Source organism: Phyllobates terribilis, unplaced genomic scaffold (genome assembly GCF_046119375.1).
Source record: "Phyllobates terribilis strain yellow unplaced genomic scaffold, ASM4611937v1 Scaffold_3__8_contigs__length_932513732, whole genome shotgun sequence".
NCBI classification, from domain to species: domain Eukaryota; kingdom Metazoa; phylum Chordata; class Amphibia; order Anura; family Dendrobatidae; genus Phyllobates; species Phyllobates terribilis.
In genome coordinates this window covers 200,321,606-200,344,266 of record NW_027362763.1, presented here as the reverse complement: position 1 = coordinate 200,344,266, position 22,661 = coordinate 200,321,606, and the positions used below count along the sequence as shown (strand labels likewise).

The window sequence follows — 22,661 nt, the reverse complement described above, 5'->3', positions numbered from 1 at the left end:
ACAGAGTTTTATAGGGCCCCATGCGTGGATCAGTGAGGGTCCCAGCGGTCGAACCCAAGTGATCAGTAGATTATAGCCATCCTATGGAGGTCTGAATGTCTGACTGGAGAGTAGGTCGAGCATGTAGTGGAGCGATGTACTCGATTGTCTACAGCAATACTGAAGCGAATGAATTGATATAAAGTATCAAGCTTGGCAATCCTTTGTAGAAGCCACTCCATCCTCTGTCCTCTGCTGTCTGTCTATTAAATACTTTATATTCAATGTAGATAGTACGCATCAACTCCAGTCCTGGCTCTTTACTGTAGTTCATAGAGGGTTGTCTGGACTGGGCACCACTAGGTCCATGTTGGTGTACCCAAGAATGCTCTCTTTCATTGACAGTAAGCAGAAATCTAGAAAATGTATAGGAATTAGTACATTTGTGACCCTTCAATAGTACTTTTTTATTCAAATTACACAAGAAAATCCTATTAATGTGAATTACGGTAGATATGATCATCTCTCTCTGCCCCCTTAAACTGCACATACAGTGAAGGAAATAAGTATTTGGTCCCTTGCTGTTTTTGTAAGTTTGGCCACTGACAAAGACATGAACAGTCTATAATTTTAAGGGTAGGTTAATTTTAACATTGAGAGATAGTATATCCCCCCCAAAAAAAAATCAAGAAAATCACATTGTATAAATTAGATACTTATTTCTCACTGCAAAATGCAAATAAATGTATTTGATCCCCTACAAACCATTATGAGTTCTGGCTCCTACAGACTAGTTACACGCTCCTAATCAACTCGTTACCTGCATTACAGACAGCTGTCTTACATAGTCACCTGTATAAAAGACTCCTGTCCACAGACTCAATTAATCAGTCAGACTCTAACCTCTACAACATGGGCAAGACCAAAGAGCTTTCTAAGGATGTCAGGGACAAGATCATAGAGCTGCACAAAGCTGGAATGGGCTAGAAAACCATAAGTAAGATGCTGGGTGAGAAGGATACAACTGTTGGTGCAATAGTAAGAAAATGGAAGAAATACAAAATGACTGTCAATCGACATCGATCTAGGGCACTATGCAAAATCTCACCTCGTGGGGTATCCTTGATCATGAGGAAGTTGAGAGATCAGCCTAAAACTACACGGGGGGAACTTGTTAGTGATAGGCAGCTGGGACCACAGTCACCAAGAGAACCATTGGTAACACATTACGCCTTAAAGGTTTAAAATCCTGCAGTCCCGCAAGGTCCCCCTGCTCAAGAAGGCACATGTGCAGGCCCATCTGAAGTTTGCCAATGAACACCTGGATGATTCTGTGAGTTATTGGGAGAAGGTGCTGGCTGTGGTCAAACGAGACAAAAATTGAGCTCTTTGGCATTAACTCAACTCGCCGTGTTTGGAGGAAGAGAAATGCTGCCTATGACCCAAAGAACACCGTCCCCACTGTCAAGCATAGAGGTGGAAACATTATGTTTTGGGTGTGTTTCTCTGCTAAGGGCACAGGACTACTTCACAGCATCAATGGGAGAATGGACAGAGCCATGTACCGTAAAATCCTGAGTGATAACCTCCTTCCCTTTGCCAGGACATTAAAAATGGGTCGCATCTGGGTCTTCCAGCAAGACAATGACCCAAAACACACAGCCAAGGCAACAAAGGAGTGGCTCAAAAAGAAGCACAGTAAGGTCATGGAGTGGCCTAGCCAGTCTCCAGACCTTAATCCCATAGAAAACTTAAGGAGGGAGTTGGAGCTCCAAGTTGCCAAGCGACAGCCTCAAAATCGGAATGATTTAGAGATGATCTGCAAAGAGGAGTGGACCAAAATTCCTCCTGAAATGTGCGCAACCCTCATCATCAACTACAAAAAACGTCTGACTGCTGTGCTTGCCCACAAGGGTTTTGCCACTAAGTATTAAGTGTTGTTTGCCAGAGGGATCAAATACTTATTTCTCACTGCAAAATGCAAATAAATTTATCTAATTTATACAATGTGATTTTCTAGATTTTTGGGGGATATTCTATCTCTCAATGTTAAAATTAACCTACCCTTAAAATTATAGACTGTCCATGTCTTTGTCAGTGGGCAAACTTACAAAAACAGCAAGGGATCAAATAATTATTTCCTTCACTGTACATGTAAAGATCTTCCTGCCTAGAAAATGAAAACAACACAGGTATTGAATGTTCTTTTATATTGATATCACCTGAGACAACATTGTCATATTCAAGACTTACTCAACTATATCCACCAGCATCAAGTGTGAAAAAGGGTCTTCACAAATCTGTAGTAAAAGCCATATTCCAGATGTTTAGGATTTTGCCCCTGGCTATCCCAAGTGAAGAAACTGAAAGGAGTTGTCCAGTCCAACAAAAAAAATTTCTGGTATGTATGAAATGTTTTATAGTTGCACTTACTAAATTGTTTAAATGTGCCATAAGTTCTGCAGCACTCTCCTGATCCGGGCCACCCCACTTATGCATTGGTTCGAATGGAATGGAGTTTCCCTGGTTCTCCTTATCGGCCTACAATGAAGGACGCAGGCTGACTGGCTTATTTAATAGCATTACCAGACCCATTGTCTGTCTCTGGATCAGCTGGAATAGAGAAACAGGCTTGTTTAGCTATGGAAACTATGTAGACAGTTAAATGGTGCACTTCTGCATTAGTCCTTTCCGGTCTCGGGACTAATACAGATGTGGAACTGATGGGTATAGGAGAGAAGACTGGAAAAATGTGTACCGGGGTTGAAATTAAACCTACCAAAGTGTCCAAGTAAAGATTTTGTACAGTTTTTACTAAATACTAAAGCCCCCACACATTCGAATAAAGTCAATCAACCTACAATCTAATGTGTGTATGGCGTCCTCCCAACTCTTCCCTGACAGATGATGTCGGATGAGATAAGGATCAGGCACTGTGACTTTCAATGACTGATCCTTTTGTTCTCTCTAAAGATTAGTCGCTGCCAAGCCAATCATTTGGCCGACAACCATCTAATGTGTATGGCAGGCTTCATTCAGACTTTCACGTACAAGTGCTATTCGTGGCCATTCACATGTCCATGATTTTTCGCAGATCGAGAGGTCTACGGAAAACTGCGGCGATATGTCCAATTTTGAATCAGGGGTCAGATCAAAACTGGCAATACAAGTCAATGGGTCCGTGAAAAAAATCGGACCGCACTCAGGTGTTATCTAACGTACGAAAGGAAGAGGTGGAGAAAATTATTTTTTTTAAATTTCTCCAAGTATGAGAAAATCGGATGACACTCGGACCACACTCTGATCAAACTCTGATCACAGTATGAACAGAATAATCAGTCAGTTTTTGTCGTATGTGGAAAAATTGGAGGTCTGAATGAGCCCTTACAAGTGTTTTCCTCACATCTGCTGATATTATAGGGTTTGTCTCACGGGGATAACCCTCTTTCATTCGCCCTACTAAGGCATATCGACATCAGAGTTGGGTTCCCTCCTACTACAGGGACCCCTATCTGTCTGCCAGAGCAAGTCTTGCTTTAAATGGATCCAATCTATTCATATATTATGCAATCGGCCATTGAATGCGCACCACACTGATGGTCTGAATCTGCCTGCAGATATCCCCTAGATATATTCAACTGGATCTGTGATCTATCTGCAAAGAAATGGATAGCGCACGTACCCAAAAAAAATTGATGTGCGAAACCGGACGGAATTATGAATAAGATTTCGAAGGCTCATCCATGACAAGAATAATCATATGAGACCCCTCCAGTGACTGCATCTGCATACAGAAAGAGCACATTACTTCACTCTATAGGGTCAGCAAGGTGTGATACACATGGTGTATTGTGTCGTATCATCGGACCGCTCTATGGTACACTGTGTATGACTATACTATAAGTTTGTTTTGTAGACTGAAGAAATATTGATGAGTTAATTGCTTGTAAGGCAGATGTCCTCGAGGGCTACGGAATAAATAATTCAACGGACGTCTCAGTTTGACTGTATTCCAAAAACTAAGGGACACAAGAACTAATTAAAATCACACTCCATAAGGAGACGACTATTCCTTTGATACTTCTAATTTTATCCGCGACTGATTGTGCCGAGGTACAATGATGCATTGTTTATAGTAGGTTACATCACACCAATGGCATATGCCATGCACCTGATCATCAAAGAGGACATAGCGACCTATCCCAGGACATGCGTCTTCTATCACTGACTCGATGTGTCCACATTCCGCAGATAAGATCTGAGCGTCTGTCCAAACATACGTCTCAAAGGTATGCAAACTTATTAGGGAACGATCCGATAGCACGGTGTTACCCTGAAGTATCACATGACAGCTCATGGTCCCCATCCCAATGCCCAATTCACATACACTTTACCACACCATTAGTGACCTTTATTGCACACAACACATGTGATCTCATATATTATTCATCAAATGTCGGCTATTACGCAATATTCCCCTTGAGAATACAATGAGGCTTTTATCTTCAGGCCAAAAGATAAAACTTAAATAATGTGCAGATATTTTGAGGACCTACCAACCTCATACAAGCCAGTTTGAGTTACAAGAACCTAAAATAATGTATTTTAACCCTTTTATCTCAGAAGAGAAATGAATGTTGTTTCAGGACTTGGATGGTCCAAAGGATCTGGTGTACTTCAGATGTTTTATGATCTTATGCCTAGATTTTTTGTAAGTGCATACCACTTGTGGTTAGCCGAAGGAGCTTCAATTATAGAAGCATTGAGATACATGCCACAGCAGGGTTTTTTAACCTGTTCAAAACCAACACATTATAACCTCAAGACAATTCTCAGAGTTCTCAAAACTAGCACCCAAAGCTAGTACATACTTGTCAACTCTCCCAGAATCTCCAGGAAGCAGTTGGACTCCCTCAAGTGTCGGCAAATCTTCTCTTGGGTAGTCGTGGGGAAGCATGACCTTGAAAATGACTACATCTAAAAATGTTCTACTATTTCTCACATGCCAAAAAAAAAAAGTCAGCAAGGTTGACCTAGTAATGTCCCTGAATCGTTCTATTTAGTAGCAATTAGAGTTGGTGCGAATCAATTTGCATGACCCGGTCCATCAGCCATGTCAGTGATCTTCTGCTGCTGGACGGGAGCCATGAGAACCGCCTTTTAATTGATGGCATCTGAAGCTCTTCTTTTGATTAGTCGGCTTGGCCAGCTAACCAAAACAAGAGCCACGGATTTTGTCAAGTAAGAGGCGGTTTTCACGGCTCCTGTCTGGCAAGCAGAAGATCACAGACAAGGCTGATGGACCAGGTCATGCAAATTAATTCGCACCAACTCTAGTAACAATAATAAAAGACTATTCCCACACCAAAATGTTATAGAGTCTATAACTTTCAGATTTTCCCCTCTGTAGTAACTGTTCACGTGTTCAAGATTTGTTAAGGAGTTAGGTGCACAATAACTACAGGATAACTACGGAATATTAACCATGATGTAGATGCTAAAATCTGTGGCACACTCTATATTCCACATGCTGCAGAATATACCTGTCTAGTGACAATGGGGATAATTGTTCAGCAGAACCGCCAGATTTGCCATGAACTTTCCTAAGAAAATCCTTGACATGGCAAGATACACTAAATCATACAATAGTGCCTGGACAAAAATAAAATCAATACAGAATATGTCAGACCATTGTGCCAGGCACCCAGAAATACCTAGAATATGGCGCCAGTGCACCTAATATAGTAGAAATAACAGCCATACCCACAGAGAAGCTATCTCCATAACAGTGCCCATGCCAATGTGCCAGCCAGCAGTGGACACATAAAAATGCCAGACACCTAGGCCGTGTAATACAAAACACATATCTCTCTTCCATAGTTTTGCACTGTTCCCTTCTCCCTGAATTAAGGCTCTGTTCACACATCTGTGAATTTTAGGAACAGACAAACGGAAGAAGTGATCTGTTGCATCACTTATGCAATTGATGATTTTGGGATCTGTTAAGTGTCTGATATTTAGAAAGGAAAATAAAGTTGAGCATGCAGAATTTTTCCTTCTGTTCCAAAAATTAGAAGCCATATGGACCCCAAAAAATTTTTATAGGGCATCTCTGCTGTCATGTGTCTAATTGATGCAACGGTTCACTTATTCTGTTAGACTGTTCCTAAGATGGAACAGACAAACGTAGTGTCAGAACGGACAGCTAACCGTGGAGCAGCCAATCAGCAGCCACTTAAAAAAGTTCTCTAACTCTTTGGAAAAAGAAAGGAAAAGAGCAGCAAAAGATCTAAAATAGGATTTTGGAAAAAAGTAAAGCGACACCCAATCGTAGAAGAATGTGCTGACTTTATTAGAACTATGGCGGGCAAACACCACACCCATCGGTCACCGCAGTTTCACATGAACACACACTTTCTCAAAGCCTGTAGAAAGTGTGTGTTCATGCAAAAAGGCGTTGGCCATTGGGTGTGGTGCTTGCCCGCCATAGGTTTGTCTATGATCTTATAAAATCAGCATGTTTTTCTACTATCAGGTGCCACTTTTCTCTCCTTATCCCGTACTTCACCTGGAACTCCGAACACTGAAACGGACTTCCGGGAGAAGTCCGTGTTCGGAGTTCAGCACCGGACACTACGTGTCTGGTAGGAACCCTGAACTTTACAGTTTGGGTTCGCTCAACTCTAATTTTCAGTAGAGCACCAATGTTTGTGTGTTGGATATTTGGTCTGGGAGTTATTCGTGGATTTTCCTAGCTGCTGCAGCGGTCCTGTGGAGTTGCCTGAGTGTGGAGCTTGCGGTGCAAGTGAGAAATGTACTTTTTTTGTCTTAAAGATCTAAAATAACAAAAAAAAATATACTCAACTCTTGATTCCTCCACCAAATTAGGGCAGATGCCCTTGTGGTTACCTGCCCAACTTTGTTTACCTGCTTTCCATTGCATGTGACCTCGGCAGTCCATCAGTAGCTTTAGAGGCCATGTGCCATATTTATTGGCATCACCGAGCAGATATCTATTTAAGTGTACCTCTTCTTTAGTTTACTAGACTTTCATTTTCACCCTAAGGCTGGTTTAAGGCCATGCTCACACGTTCAGTATTTGGTCAGTATTTTACATCAGTATTTGGAAGCCAAAACCAGGAGTAGGTGATAAATACAGAAGTGGTGACGTGTTTCTATTATACTTTTCCTCTGATTGTTCAACTTGTGATTTTCGCTTACAAATACTGATGTAAAATACTGACCAAAATACTAAACGTGTGAATGTGGCCTAACACTACCAACATTCATGTCTCATAGGCATATAACAGACTGTCGAGTTTGGGTCAAGAGTTTTGTGGCTGGATCATACTCAGACTCTGAATGTTGGATGTGTGAGGTAGAGAAACTCTTTGAGAAAGAAATTATCGTTACTTCAGAAGAAAGAAAAAAAAGAAAAGACACAATAATGAATATAGTGAATTGACCGGTCTTAAAATGGAGTCCGGCTTTTGATGTGTCACTTTTATTGTTCCCAATTTCTATGGAAGTTTCTCTGTAGATCAGGACACAAGATGCTTTTGTAGGGGTGTTTGCAAAGACTAAAAAAATTGTGTGCGCCCTTCGCAATGCATTTGCCAGACAGGCAGGTGCGCACGTATCTGAGTGGGCTGTTTTTTTGGCTAATAATTAATCCTTTTTGCAATTATTCTGTACCGAGGTGTCTTGAAATGATGGCTGTCTTGTCATAAGAACATCTGATGCTTCAGCTGCAGATTAATATACTGCGGATTATGGATATTTATTCGAGATACAATTAGTGATGATATAAGAAACAATTGGTGAGGGGCTTTTCACTTTCCCGCCCAGGCGGCTAACTAGTTAGGCTTGCCCTGTCACCCTTTCTCTTCGAGGGGCTAAAAATTCAGTATATGCGCTAATCAATTCCTAAAAAGGCCTGTGTCTGACATTCAGCACTCGTCTTTTTCTACTGCTAATACCTCTTGCTATTGAGTTTCCACCCGGCATTGTTACTTCTTGTGTCTGCTCGCTACCACAATAGCTGACAGGTCCCTTTGTTTCCTAGTGGCTTAGCACCATTAATCTTACATTCTGCTCCAGGGGTGAAAAGACCAGTTAAAGGCTGTCTATGAAATACCTGATCCAAAGCACACCAGTGCTAAATGTCCCAGGAAGAATAGAAGAAGCATATGGTATGTTTCATGTGAAATCATCAGATGGCTTCTGACAGCTCCCGTGTCTGAGGTAACACCACGTCCCTTGTGTCTTGCCACCAAATCCCAGTAGAGCACCAGTCGCCGAGTCTCCTGCTCAATACAAGGCGCTGAATGTCAACAGCAACCGTATCGCTCCTGTCAGATCATTCGGGATTGTCCGTGATCCTGAATACAATTGGTGAAGCTTATCAGTTCTCCAGGAACCGCAGAATATCATGGCGTGCGAGGGTCAGGGATGTGACAGCAGTTAATGGTCATTTCTTACAACCGACAAAATAATCACATGTGATCATAAGGTGTGGAAATGGCAGGGTGAGGGCTCGGTTCACTTCTCATTTTGGCCCTTTATTTGGCACTTATATGCCAAAGGTATCCATAGTGAATGCCAAAAATTGCCTACTCAGCGTAGGACGGACCAGTATGCATCAGCATATGTTTTCATTTTGATGTATGGAATAATGTAGTAGATTATATATATATATATATATATATATATATTATATATAGGGTAGGTCTCAAATTTTCCATTGGCATTATCGGTCAAAAAGATTGTCCCAAAGTGTATTCCTGGAAGAAGGCTCTTCGAGGACAAAGCATAAATAGATAAGTTTTGAAATGGAATAAAAATGGTACAATTTGCATCAAGTTTGCGCCATTTCCACACCCAAATCCATGCTGTTTCTCATCTCATCTCATGTGCACATACCCTTAAAGGGGTTGTCCCACAGGCAAAGTACATTTTAACCAATAGATCTTGGAATAAAAATGTGGTAAGTTTCACAATTGGATATGTTAAAAAAAAAATGTTCCTGAGCAGAGATAATGTTATAAATGTGCCCCTGCTGTGTACTGTGTAATGGCTGTGTCTAACCGTGCAGGAACATGGTCTGATCATACCGCAGCTCCTGGGCAGGGGAGGAAGCAAAAGAGAGGATATAGACAAGACAGCAGGGGATCACAGCTGATTCTTTTTGTGAGGAAAAACGTTTCCTTGCCTGTTAAAAACATGTATTACCTCACAGAAAGAATCAGCTGTGATCCTCTGCTGTAATGTCTGTATACTCTTTCTTCCTCTCCTGCCCAGGAGATGTGGTATGGTCAGACCATGTTCCTGTACAGTCAGACACAGCCATTACACAGTACACAGCAGGGGCACATTTATAAGATTATCTCAGCACAGGAACATTTTGTTTAAACACATTCAATTGTGGAAGTTATTTTTATTCCAAGGTCTATTGATTAAAATGTAGTTTGTTAATGGAAACCCCTTTAAGTTTGAAATAAATTGTGGCAATGATATAGACAAATGGCTACTGGTGAATATAATACAATACGATCATTGAAAGACCTAAGTCCAAGAATAGTGACAGCCATGTGACTGCTACGCAATGACTGCACCTGTCAGGATGAGGGAATAGACCATGCATTTCTTCCTATGCAGCTGTAAATGATGTCTAGTTATAACATGACAACTGGAAGGCAGGTTCCTAAAGTTGTGTGTTTGGTCCAGATACTGTCTGTAGCATGTCAATGCTGGATACATCCCAGGGGCCATTTATATAATGTATACCCATCTAGATAATATATGTCAGCTCAGATTATGGGAAAGTAATATTCCATAGCTCCTAAATAGATTATATTGTCATACAGGCTTAATGGAATTATCTTTAAAGGGGTATTCCAGCAATCACCAATAGAAAGAACCGGATGCAGCAGAGAGCATGTTTTCTTTAAAAAAAAACATCCTTCTCAGGCATTCGGTGAAGAGGTTGTCCACTACTTTTTCATAGATGACTTATCCTTGGATAGGTCATCAATGTCTGATCAGCTGGGGTCCGACACCCCTGCCGATCAGCTGTTATCGGTGTGGGCGGCGTCCAGAAGTACTGTCTTGCGGAGCTGGCCGTCTGGTAGTGGCTGCGGCAGGGTACTACACATCCTCCTCATATTGATTTCAATAGGAGGCGGATGTGCAGTACCAAGCCTCGCCGACACCGATTACAGCTAATGGGCGGGGGTGCTGGGTGTCGGACCCCGACTGATCAGACATTGATGACCTAAGGACAGGAGGTCATCAATGAAAAAGTAGTGGACAACCTATTTAAGCTTTTAAATAGTTTTCATGATGTGTCAGTTAAAAGTATACGATTATTGTCTATCATTGACTGATGCCACTGCCATGCATCCATCACAGCCACTAATATACAGGTTTGGGGCATTTCTATGATATATTGCTTATACATTAAATTGAGGTCAAAAATACAACGTGAACATATCATAAACGTGTTTCCCTCTCCAACAGATCTAGCAAATCCATTTGTACCATGTGTGGGTGACCATTTATTTCAACGGCAGCCATATAATGTGACATTCCCCTTGTAGTGGCCTAAAGATAGGTTTAGGGGAGAATATTCATCAAAGGCTTTAATTCAGTTTTCTGTAAAGAAAAAATAGCAAATTATGTCACAAGTGATATTTGTACCATAACTTGACTTGATTTACCAACGCACATGACAAGTTTTTGGGGAACTCAAGCGGCCTGGAAAATTTACTATAAATATAAACCTTAAATTGATGTACAGTATGTCCATGATTGCCGTAGATTTCACTTTCAGCACACATACACCCAGATATATGACTAATTTAAGAAGTAAGCGTCTCTTAATACATTAGGTGCACCTTGTCCCACCTTGGTCTGCTGTAGGAAATGGCAGTCTTATCATATCCCCCCATCACTGTGTCCAGTAAAAGTCCTTTAAAGGGAATCTATCAGCAGGTTTTCGCTATGTAATCTAAGGACAATATGAGGTAGGGAATGAGACACTGATTTCAGAGATGTGTCACTTATTAGACTGTGTGCTGTTGCTTTAATACAATGAATGTTTTATCAGCAGGAGATTATTACTGCCTGTACTAAGGCTAGCATGAACCCTGGTCTGACCACACCTCCTTCTGTAATAAGCAGCTCACTGTCACTATACAATGTACACACAAAGCTGTGATGTGGGCGGGGTTAGCTTTCTGAGCTCTGCTACATGCCACATCTAAGAACTCTGATTATGTCACAACTGCTGCACCCAGTAAATTAAGTGATACATCGCTGGAATCAGGGTCTCTGTCCCTACATTATGCTGCTCTCAGATAAGATAGAAAAAAACTGATGACAATCCCTTTAAGAAAGCGGCTCTTCCCCCTGCACGTTCCATATGTTATATACTTGTTACATTGCGCAGATGTTACACCGAGGTCATTGCTTACGATTTGGCTGAAATGTAACTTGCACGGATGCAACATAAATTTGTACTTGGTTTTACGGCTGGGATGTTTATTCATATTGTGGGTGGATGGAATAAAACATGGAGCTTCCTGAAGGAGCAGCGTCCGTGCCCACTGTTTACTAACACGGCTTAGTTCGCTGCCGCCACAGAGAACAACACGGACAGACGAGATTATTTTTTACGTGCTGTGTTAAGGCATTAGAACAATCTGTGTCATTCCTATTTTTTACGAGTTTCATGGATAAAATGGAAAATGCCTCTAATGGTGACACTAATGGAAAAGAAACTGCGAGCATTATTTGTCACCCGTTTTAGTAAACCCTGTGCACACAGATATCTGCTTATTATGGAAATTCCAATTTCATGATTTCAGAATGTTCTGTTAACCGCATTGCCAACTTGTCTGTGTGTACATAAACCCCTGCTCACGATCATTACTCCGGCTATGGGATGACTAATGCAATAAAACATATTAACCCATAGTAACAAATCAAACATTCGTATGGTAGAAGTAAAGAGGCAAACATCTGATTGGTTACATGGGCTGTCTCCCCAGTAAACGTTGCTGGTTACGATGTGGCCGGTATGATCGGCCTTCCATGTGGAGTGAGTTGGCACAATGACTGCCGCTGCCTACTTTGCGTCACTACACTTGGGCACATGGTTTTCTAGAGAACTTTTACTCTACATTATACTTTACTCTGTTTTCAATCTTCTTTGTTTTATAAATTAGCCCTGATTTGTCAAAGCAAAATTACTTTGAAAATTCTGAAAATGTTTCAACTTTTGGCTTTTTTGCACCAGTTTTACCCAGCTCCACCAAAATGTATGGAGTTTGGGCGGTTCGGCGGGGTGACACCACAGCTCCTCCTATACATGACTGGAGTAAAACTTGTGCCGAGGTGCACACCACTTGTCAGACACTCCTGATTCATAGCATCTTCATAAATCAGGAGTGTCCAACTCCAACCTGGCCCCTCATCAACACTGGTGTGAACATCACCGCTCTTGATGAATCAGGGCCACAGTGTCTTGTATTTTTGTGCTGTCACTTTTACTCTATTTTCCTTGCTATTTATGTAACAATTGTATATCCGTATTATATGACACTTGTCCTATGGAACCATTCAAAAGTGAACGTTGACTCCACAAGTTGTAATTTGGTACAACTTTCGCTGGAGACTGCAACTTAAAGCCCTTCAAAGATATTGATGGGGAAAGAAAGGTTTAAACACCCGGTCCCTTTAGTTCTCAGGGTAAATAATCAACCACCAGAGCTGCCTGGCAGCAACTTATTTCCCATTGAAAACACATGAATGCTCCACTCCACTGAAGGGAGGGTTCATATTTATGAGGGAGTTGGGAGAGGTGGCTGTTCATTGAATATTTATATAATGGATATGGGTAAGGATGAACAGACCACTGAATGTTCGGGTTTGTCGGGTTCAACCGAACTTTAGTCTGAAGTTCGGTTTGGGTACCGGAACTCTACCCGAACTTCATAGAAGTCAATGAAGACCCGAACTTTGGTGCTGTAAAATGGTCATAGCAAGGGCTAGGGGGCTGCCAAAGGAAGCAGAGTACTCCCACAGAATCTCTCTCCTAAGAACTCCGAACACTAAAACGGACTTCCGGGAGAAGAACATGTTTGGAATTCAGCACCAAATCCCGAACTTAACAGTTGGGGTTCGCTCACTTCTAGATATGGGCAACTTAAAGGGAGATGGTCAGCTGATTCACACTGTCCGAACCACAGAAACCATTAGACAAAGTCGTCTACGTTTCCTTCTGAATAATTACAGTCAGTGTCAGACTAAAGAATATTGGGCCTACCAGAGGATTTGATTCTGAGGGCCCACCTTTCTCCCCAACTCAAGAGCCCCATAGCAGCTGCAAGGTTTGCACTATGAACTTTCTTGAAGGAGAAGCCAGGGCCCACCGGAGGACTCTCCGCTTCTCTGGTGGCCAGTCCAACCCTGATTACAGTGTTCTACATAAACATACTTTGAAATCCAGCTGGACTATGCGACTCAGTTGACAAGTTTGAGGTGGTTCCTTATTGGGCTCTTCCCCTTCTGCTCCCCTAGACTATCTGGGAGGGGAGTAAAGTGGGGTGAAGCCGCCGGGGTATCTGCCTCGGACTAATCATCGGAGACACATTGAGCCTGATTCATCAAAGCTTTCATGCCAGAATTCTAGAGTAAAAGCTTTGAAAAATTGAAAAATTTAGGAGCAATTCAAATTGTGAACAACGCCAGTTTAGATGAATTGGGGAGAGTGTTTTCTCTGAAATACTGCAGTGTAAAACATACACAAATACAGTAAGGCAGGGAGTATCTGCATCATGCTGCCAGTGGTGAGGGCAGTATGGGATGGCAGCCATTGAGCGATAGAAGAGTTGGCTCCCCATACACCTTCATCAGGTCTTGAGTATTTCTTTTCTTTGTTCTTTGAGAATATGTTAGGTCTTTGGTTTCCTATTCCAAGCAGTACAAGTCTTACCTCTTGTCTCCGTTCCTCAGGCGCTCGGCAGCTCAATGATTCACACATTCCCCACTCCTGTACTCACTCCTGTGATAACCTCAGGGGGAAATCTCATACCCTTGATGACTTCCTCGATTACAGATTTATTTGCTTGTTTCATCTCCATTTTCCCCCCGCAGCTATTTTTCCTCATTAATCAAGACACAGAAATCAATCTGAAGCTATGCCTTGTTTGTGACAAAGTCCTCCACTATTCACATGCGATCGAGTTTTCCCGAACACTATAGTTTTCTCCATCAAATAGTAAAACAGAGGAAACAATCTCGTATTTCTTCGAGATCCTGATTAATAAAGCATTGGGCAAACTGACTGAGCCTAAACAACACTGCCTTGTAAATGTCAGCCACTCTCAGGAGCAACACATAGAGGGGAAAAGATTACCGGCAACGGTAGCTTTCATCTCCAGCATTGTCATAGCAGATCATTGCTTGATGGTGATCACCGACCTTGATATTAAGAACCTGCTGGAGATGAACCCGGGCAGAGAACGCGTGAATGTAAGGCTACGTTCACACTTCCATTCGGACATTCCCTTTATCTATTACATTTTTATGAACAGTCAAACAGAATTAAGCTATGTTCACACATCATGTTTTTTTCAGCGTTTTTTGATGCCGTTTTTTATGCAAATTTTCAGCTGCCTTTTGCAGTACCAGCAAAGTCTATGAGAAATCAGAATTCTCTGTTCACACAATGTTTTTTTTTTGTTCAGGATTTGGTGCCTTGCATGTTTTTTTGGAAAATATAATGCATGCCACTTCTTTCAGCGTTGTTTCACCCATAGAAAGTAATGGGTGGTGAAAAAAAAACGCATCAAAATTTGTATCAGAGTTTTTTCAGCATTTTTGATGCCAAAATAGAATGGGGTTCTTTTTTTTCACAGAACTTTAAGTATATGCATAAAAAGAGACAGGGCAGTGAAAAAAAAAGCTGAAATAACGCAACAAAAAACGCATCAAAAATGCACCAAAACTGCAAGAAAAATCCTGAACAAAATGCCCTTGAAGATCAGGTTTTGCTGCAGAATATTGACGCAAAAAAAACAACGATGTGTGAACATAGCCTTAATGTCCAAAACGTTTAACTGATGCAAACAGAAACAGGGGGCCACTTGATTCTTATGGGATCTATTTGAGATCCCTTTTGTGTCAGTTTTTAGAATAGAAAAAAAGATGTGCAGCTGCATTTCCTTCCGTTCTAAAGACGGACAAGTAGCAGAATCCAGACCCCGTAATAATCAATGAGGTCACTCTGCTTCCGTCTCCATCAGCGATGCAAAGAAAGTGAGAACACAGCCTTAAGGAAGAAGCACAATACAGTAATCCTGCAGCTACGTAGGGGCAGTAAACAATATACAAGTTCATAAGACCCAAAAGGACCGGACCTTACTGATTTAGTCTCAAATGCACGTCTAATCGTATTTAGAGGGAAAATCAAAAAACTTAAAGGGATCATCCAAGTTCATCAAAAAAGTGTTCAAATTGGGGAGAGGATGTAAAGGTGATAAAATAATAAAATAACGTTGACTTACCTGTCAAATTGCCCAGAGATCATTTGCAGCAGTCACATGCATTACCATGATGTAATGGCTGCAGCCAAGTCAACAAAGGTTGTTAGGAAGCACTGGAGCGGCTGCACTGGAACAGCAAAGGATTTATACGGATGGGGTTTTTACTACCCCATCTGAGAGCAGAATGAAGTAGGGGCAGAGACCCTAATTCTAGCAATGTACCCCGTAACTTCAGTTCACTTCAGTTCTCGGAATGCTGAGCTCTGTATAACCCCGCCCACAACACTGATTGGCAGCTTTCTGTGTGCACTGTGTATAGGCAGAAAGCTGCCAATCGGTGGTGGTGGCGGTGTTATACAGGGCACATGAATATGGAGGACTACATGGTAGCAGATTTACCAGTCTTCTAGTGATAATATCCTGCTGATAAAACAATTATTTGACCAAAACTAAAGCAAACAGCCCGGTAAGTGACACATAGTTGGAATCAAGGTATCTGCACCTACATTATGATGCTCTCAGATTGGGTGGCAAAAACCAGATGACAGAAAAAACAACTATTTGATCAAAACTGCAACAAGCAACCCAGTAAGGGACACATCGCTGGAATCGGGGTCTCTGCTTGTTCTCAGATTCGGTGGCAGATTCCCTCTAAAGGATAAACAAAGGTTATTTTATTATTTAATCACATTTCCTCCCTTGGTCATTTTTTTTGCTTAACTTGGAAAGAGTCTTCACCATAAAGAATATATAGACATGGACCCTACAAGTCTCCCGAGGGTGTGCTGAATTTACATAGTGTAGCAGTTCATTGGCACAGTGCTACCTAATATTGCCGTGGAGTCCTTGGATCATGAAGTTTGTATGTTCGGTCTCCTGCCATGCTGATAGGATAACTGGCTTCTTAGGCTGTGTGCCCACTATGCATTTTTCAAGCGTTTTTGCCGCGGAATTTCCGCAGAGAAAACACTTAAAAAACGCTTGTTAATACGTGCCCCATGGTCCCCAATGATAATCCGCATGTGCTGTGCACATGCTGCGGAAATTTCCGCTGTGGATTATCATTGCGGAAAAATACGCAGCATGTCCATTAATTTTGCGGACACGCAGCGTAATCGCCACCATTGACTTGCATTGGACCGCGTGACAATTGCATCACTGCATCTGCACATGCGGATATCACACGGTTCAATGTGCGGATGGTACCCAGGTCTGGAGAAGAGAAGACTCTCATCCAGACTCGGGTACCATAGAACTTGTAAAAAAAAGAATTTAAAATAAAAAATAAAGATTATACTTACCTTCCGATGGCCCCCGGTGTTTTCTCCGCTGCGTCCGGTCTCTTGCACGGCTCGCGGTGGTGTGAAGGACTTGCCATGACATTATTTAGTCATGTGACAGGTCACGCCACCGCTGACGTCAGCGGTCGCGTGACCTGTCACACGACTCAATGACGTCACCGCAGGTCCTTAAACACCACCGCGACCAATACAAGAGACCGGACGGAGCGGAGAAAACACCGGGGGCCATCGGAAGGTAAGTATAATCTTTATTTTTTACCATTCTTCTTATTATTTTTTTAACTATTTCTTGGTCACACTATATAAATCCATGCCGGTTGCATGGATTTATATAGTGTGACCAAGTTGTCGAGCACTTTTCCAAGTGATGTTAAAATCGCTTGGAAAGCGCTTGTCAACCCGCATGCAGAAATGTATGTGAAGAACGCTTCACGAATGCTTCTACCTGGCAGGAAAAATGCATGTAAAATCCGCATGCGTTTTTCCTGCCAGGGAGAAGCGGAAAAAATATGCAGCATTTCTGCATCATGGGCACATAGCCTTAGGAAGTTGGCCCTAGATTGTGACCTCCATTAGGGACAGGGAGTGATGCTTGTGATTACAATCGATAAAGTACACGCTGACAATTGTATAAAATACAGTGATGAAGACTAAAAAACTAAAACTACAGCAAGCACACTGCAATGCAAACAAACATATGTGTTAAAAATCCTAAAACCATCTTAGAAGAACTTCTATGGTCGACTACAATGGAAGAAACTAGATGTGCCAATGAAAAGAAGTCTTCCTCCGGGATGATGGGTGTATGAGTACATAGCGTCATTATTATATTACTTTGTGTCATGGCCAGACTGCAACCTGCTGATTGGTCAAGATCGATGGAATCGGCCAACAGTCCTATGTGTATGGGTGTCTGACAGAGGATTGTTACAGATCCGGCATGTCCAGTGTTAGACTGCAGATCCTTATGTTCTCTAGAGATGAGCTGCCGCCAGAGAAGTCTCTCGTAGAGAACTATTTTGCTCAGCCAATGGAGCACTCCTGTGTATGGGAGAGCCGGGCAAGCTAGCTGCCAACGATCGGTTAAACGATCTAAGGTGTATGGGGAGGGGGTTTACAAGCATTTTCACTGGAAATAAATGCCATAGATTAAGAAGTACACACCCGCAGCTATCTAAAGTATATGTGAAGCTTAAAGGGGTAAGTGACACAGCAAATCAGAAGAACTATGCTACATTTCTAATTGGAGGTATTTGCTAATATTATTATTATTATTTCACTTACTACATATTGGGATAGGATCTTGGATATGGGAATACCCCATTAAGTTAAAGGCGTCATCTTTACCAAATGGATATAAACAGGGCTATTGTAAATGGAACAGAAATCCACTAAGAGACTCTGTCACCAGATTTTTGCAATCTCATCTGAGAGCAACATAATGTAGGGGCAGAAACTCTGATTCCAGAGATGTGTCCCTTACTGGGCTGCTTGCTGTAGTTTTGATAAAATCACTATTTTATCAGCAGGAGATTATCACTGGAGGACTAGTTAACCTGCTTCCATGTAGTCCTCCATATTCATGAGTTCTGTATAACCCCGCCCCCAACACGGAGTGCCATCTTTCTGCCTATGCACAGTGTACACAGAAAGCTGCCAATCAGTGTTGTGGGCGGGGTTATACAGGGCTCAGCATTCTGAGCACTGCTAGATCTGCAAAAGATAAACCAGGGATTTTATCAACACTGCAGCAAGAAGACCAGTAAGTGACACATCACTGGAATCAGGGTGTCTTCCCCTAATTTATGCTGTTCAGCAACAACCTGGTGAGAGATTGCCTTTACCTGTTTTCTGTATTATATCACCTTTTGGCGAATAGTTTCATATCAAGTTTAGACTTATTTTCTATTTGCTTAAAACACGCCTTGTGCCTTTCTCAAATCGAAGTGGTAGTTTAAAGGAAAGCAAAATCAAAGTCAAAGTTTTGCTGAGAAAAAAAGGAATCAAACCACTAAGTGATATAAAGTTAGAGACAAGTTTCTGAAGATGAGCCAAATTCCTAATCCAGCACGAGCCGTTGTGATAAAGTTGATGCATTTCTAGACTCTGGTCTAAGTTTCACCTGTTTAAATATTACACAGGATTAATAAATCTGCCCCATAAGGTGAACGTTTAGCCCCATGTCCCAAACACACTGTAAAGGAGCACTAGCTAAGGATGAGGACTGGTATCCTAACCAAGCGTCTGTATCATCAGACCCATAAATAAGTCCAATAAAATCAATGACTACCACATAAACCTGACCTCACTAACTTATAACACTGCCTAGAAGCCATTCAGTGATGCACACAAAGGCCAAATAATGAACAGTAACAACCTTGTAATAAGCAGTAGCCAGCCATCACTTTGTGCCTTCACTGATGAGCAGGCGAGTATCTATGGGATTTCTATACCTCCAGAACCTATATCCAGTACAATACCAAGGATGTGTCATTGGCCTGAGATCAACCTAGTACATACAGCTACATGTCTCGACAGGATAATGCTCATGACTTAACCTTCTCTACACACCTGGAATCTTAGCAGAGAACATAGAGAAAAGCTGTCAGGCTTGGTACACAGATGAAATCTTATTACAGAACACACCTATAAAATGTCAATCAGGGGCACCAACTTCAAATAGACTGTGAGAACACACCTGAGATGTCAGGCAGGCAGGGTATGCAGGTGAGATCCTTCTGATAACTCACCAAAGATGTCAAACTGAGGTACGCAAATGTGAAGAAATCAGACGGAGGAGATCTATGGAGTGTCACCGAAGAATTTTATAACCTTGAGACATTTGTTAAAACATATATTGGGCATAACTGAGGAGCTGAGGTCATAAAGCATACCTAAACCTCAAGAAGTGTCTGCTACATATCGTAGGTAAGATACAAGGTATCAATCTAATGGTAGAACATTCCTTCAATGACTAGATCCTGGAAGAAGACATTATGAAGAGGCTGTAGGATCAGTCTGAGTTCTAGTTGATTGAATCATTACTCCTTCTTTTGGGACACCAACCTGCAAGACCAATTTAAAGGAAACTATAGTGTAATGACACCATAGACAAGGACACTAACTCTACTGATGAGCCACTTATAGAATAACAAGGACAGAGGCCTCATACAATGTAAACTCCATCCATTGTGATCGGAGATCAATTAGTCAATCTGAAATTTCTTAGCTGAGTCTATTCTTCATATTGAAGTAGTTGAGGAGGTATCTCCACCCCATGTAACATCTCACAATGTTATAGTATGTGGTTGAGATATCTCATGTTGTACATATACATAAGTGATCGTTTATATTGGGCGTCATCTTCTGGTCTCCTAAAGACACTCTACACGAGGTAACCCAATGATCTTATAATTAACCCTCTATTAACCATGTGTTCTCACTGTAGAAGAGGCATGCATTGGCATCTAACTTATTGGTGGTTTCTGGACCATTTCCTTCACCCCATGAGCCCCATTGTGTGTTCTTCTTCCATAGATGTATGGGTATCCCCAGAAAGCTCCAGATCCCCCAGTGCAGCACTCACCTGATATCTCTGACTGAGGGACTCCGCTTAGGCTGAAGCTTTTGGCACTGTACACCTGTCTCACTGCTTCACAGCTCTTGGCTTTGTTCCCCATCTCTCCAGCTGCCCAATGCACAAAGAAGACAATTCCAAGATGCCACCACGAATGCCCACATGACCACTCCATGTCCTCAGTGGATGAGAGATGCAGAGAGGCCAAAAAAAAATAAACTTGTGGAAGTAAAATATGTTGACCGCAGGCAAAGGAAGCAACATACACAGTTCACCAGGGAAGAAGCCCTTGAGATCTTGTCCTGTTTGGCTTAGGGCTCCTCACTGAGAAATCACAAGCACCAGCTAGAAAATCATTAATGTGGCTGCAGGGCATTTATGTGACATCAGGGGCACAGGGGAGCCCCAGGAGATGAGGAGGCAGGGTGGCTGGCACAGGGCATGGCCGCAATGTCTACATGGAGCTAGGGAGGCAGTGTGGGGCAGTGCACTGGAGCCAGCTGCAATGACTACAGGGAGGAGGATGCTCAGCCTGTGATGTGGGGTGTAGTCCTGGAGGAGTCAGTAATGCCTGCAGCCCCCAGCAGCAGCTCTCTCCCAGGACAGTCACATCCAGCTGCAGGGAGCACAGAGATGTCAGAAGCCTCAGCAGCACAGCTGGGTGACTGCAGCCTCAGTACAGCAGTCAGTGTGCAGGATCCTCCCCCATTGTGTCCCAGCAGGTCCCTTCTTGTGAGGTGTCACACAATGTAGTGATGTCCCCACTGCTGCTGCCACTGACTGAGGAGTAGTGAGGCTTCACAGTGCCGGCCAGGGGCGCTGACCTGTGCGGCTCCCGGTACAGGCTGTGCCGGCTCCGGGGACGATGCTGCAGCAGCAGAGGAGGATGATGTTGCTGACTGCCCGCTCCCTCCACAGACTGAAGCGGCCACTGAGCGATGCACGGAGCACATTGAGGAGGATCCGCCAATCACAGGCGTCATCACATGCAGCCCTGCAGCGGAGTCATGTGCGTCCTGGTTGGGTGGTGGCGGCCGGGCAAGAGGTGGGGAGTGAAGGGTGGAACGGTGTGAGAGTGGGGTGTCCGTGCGGCAGGGGTATCTTTATGGCAGAAGTATCTGTACAGGGGTATCTGTACGGCAGGTTTATCTGTACGGAAGGGGTATCTGTACAGCGGGGCTGGGGTATCTGTACAGCAGGGGTATCTGTACAACAGTGCAGGGGTAGCTGTACAGCAGGGGTATCTGTACAGCAGGTTTATCTGTACGGCAGTGGTATCTGTACGGAAGGGTTATCTGTACGGCAGGGGTATCTGTACGGAAGGGTTATCTGTACAGCAGGGGTATCTGTACAGCAGAGTTATCTGTACAGCAGGTTTATCTGTACGGCAGGGGTATCTGTACTGCAGGTTTATCAGTACAGCAGGAGTATCTGTACGGCAGGGGTATCTACGGCAGGGGTATCTACGGCAGGGGTATCTGTACGGCAGGGGTATCTGTACGGAAGGGGTATCTGTACAGCAGGGGTATCTGTACGGCAGGGGTATATGTACAGCAGGGGTATCTGTACGGCAGGGGTATCTGTACAGCATGGTTATCTGTACAGTAAGGAGATCTGTACGGCAGGGGTAGCTGTACTGCAGGTTTATCTGTACGGCAGGGTTATCTGTACGGCAGTGATATCTGTACGGAAGGGTTATCTGTATAGCAGGATTATCTGTACGGAAGGGTTATCTGTACGGCAGGGGTATCTGTACGGAAGGGTTATCTGTATGGCAGGGGTATCTGTACTGAAGGATTATCTGTACAGAAGGGTTATCTACGGCAGGGGTATCTATACAGCAGGTTTATCTGGACGGCAGGGGTACCTGTACGGCAGGGGTACCTGTACGGCAGGGTTATCTGTACTGCAGGGTTATCTGTACTGCAGGGTTATCTGTACGACAGGGTTATCTGTACTGCAGGTTTATCTGTAGGGCAATGGTATCTGTACGGCAGGGGTATCTGTACGGAAGGGTATCTGTACAGCAGGATTATCTGTACGGCAGGGTTATCTGTACGGCAGGGCTATCTGTACGGCAGGGCTATCTGTACGGCAGGGCTATCTGTACGGCAGGGGTATCTGTACAGAAGGGGTATCTGTACAACAAGGAGATCTGTACGGCAGGGTTATCTGTACAGCAGGATTATCTGTACGGCAGGGTTATCTGTACGGCAGGGCTATCTGTACGGCAGGGCTATCTGTACAGCAGGGCTA

At 42.9% G+C, this 22,661-nt stretch overlaps 1 protein-coding gene across 1 annotated transcript in view; it reads right to left on the bottom strand.

Moving 5' to 3' along the window:
- GPC1 (glypican 1) overlaps positions 1–21,358 on the bottom strand; it is a 96,101-nt gene extending 74,743 nt beyond the window's left edge. The window contains exon 1 of the mRNA XM_073674464.1: positions 20,415–21,358. Within this exon, the coding sequence (XP_073530565.1) occupies positions 20,415–20,580 (166 nt within the window). The 5' untranslated portion in view covers positions 20,581–21,358. The remainder of the gene's footprint in view (positions 1–20,414) is intronic.
- Between the last annotated feature and the right edge of the window lie 1,303 nt (positions 21,359–22,661).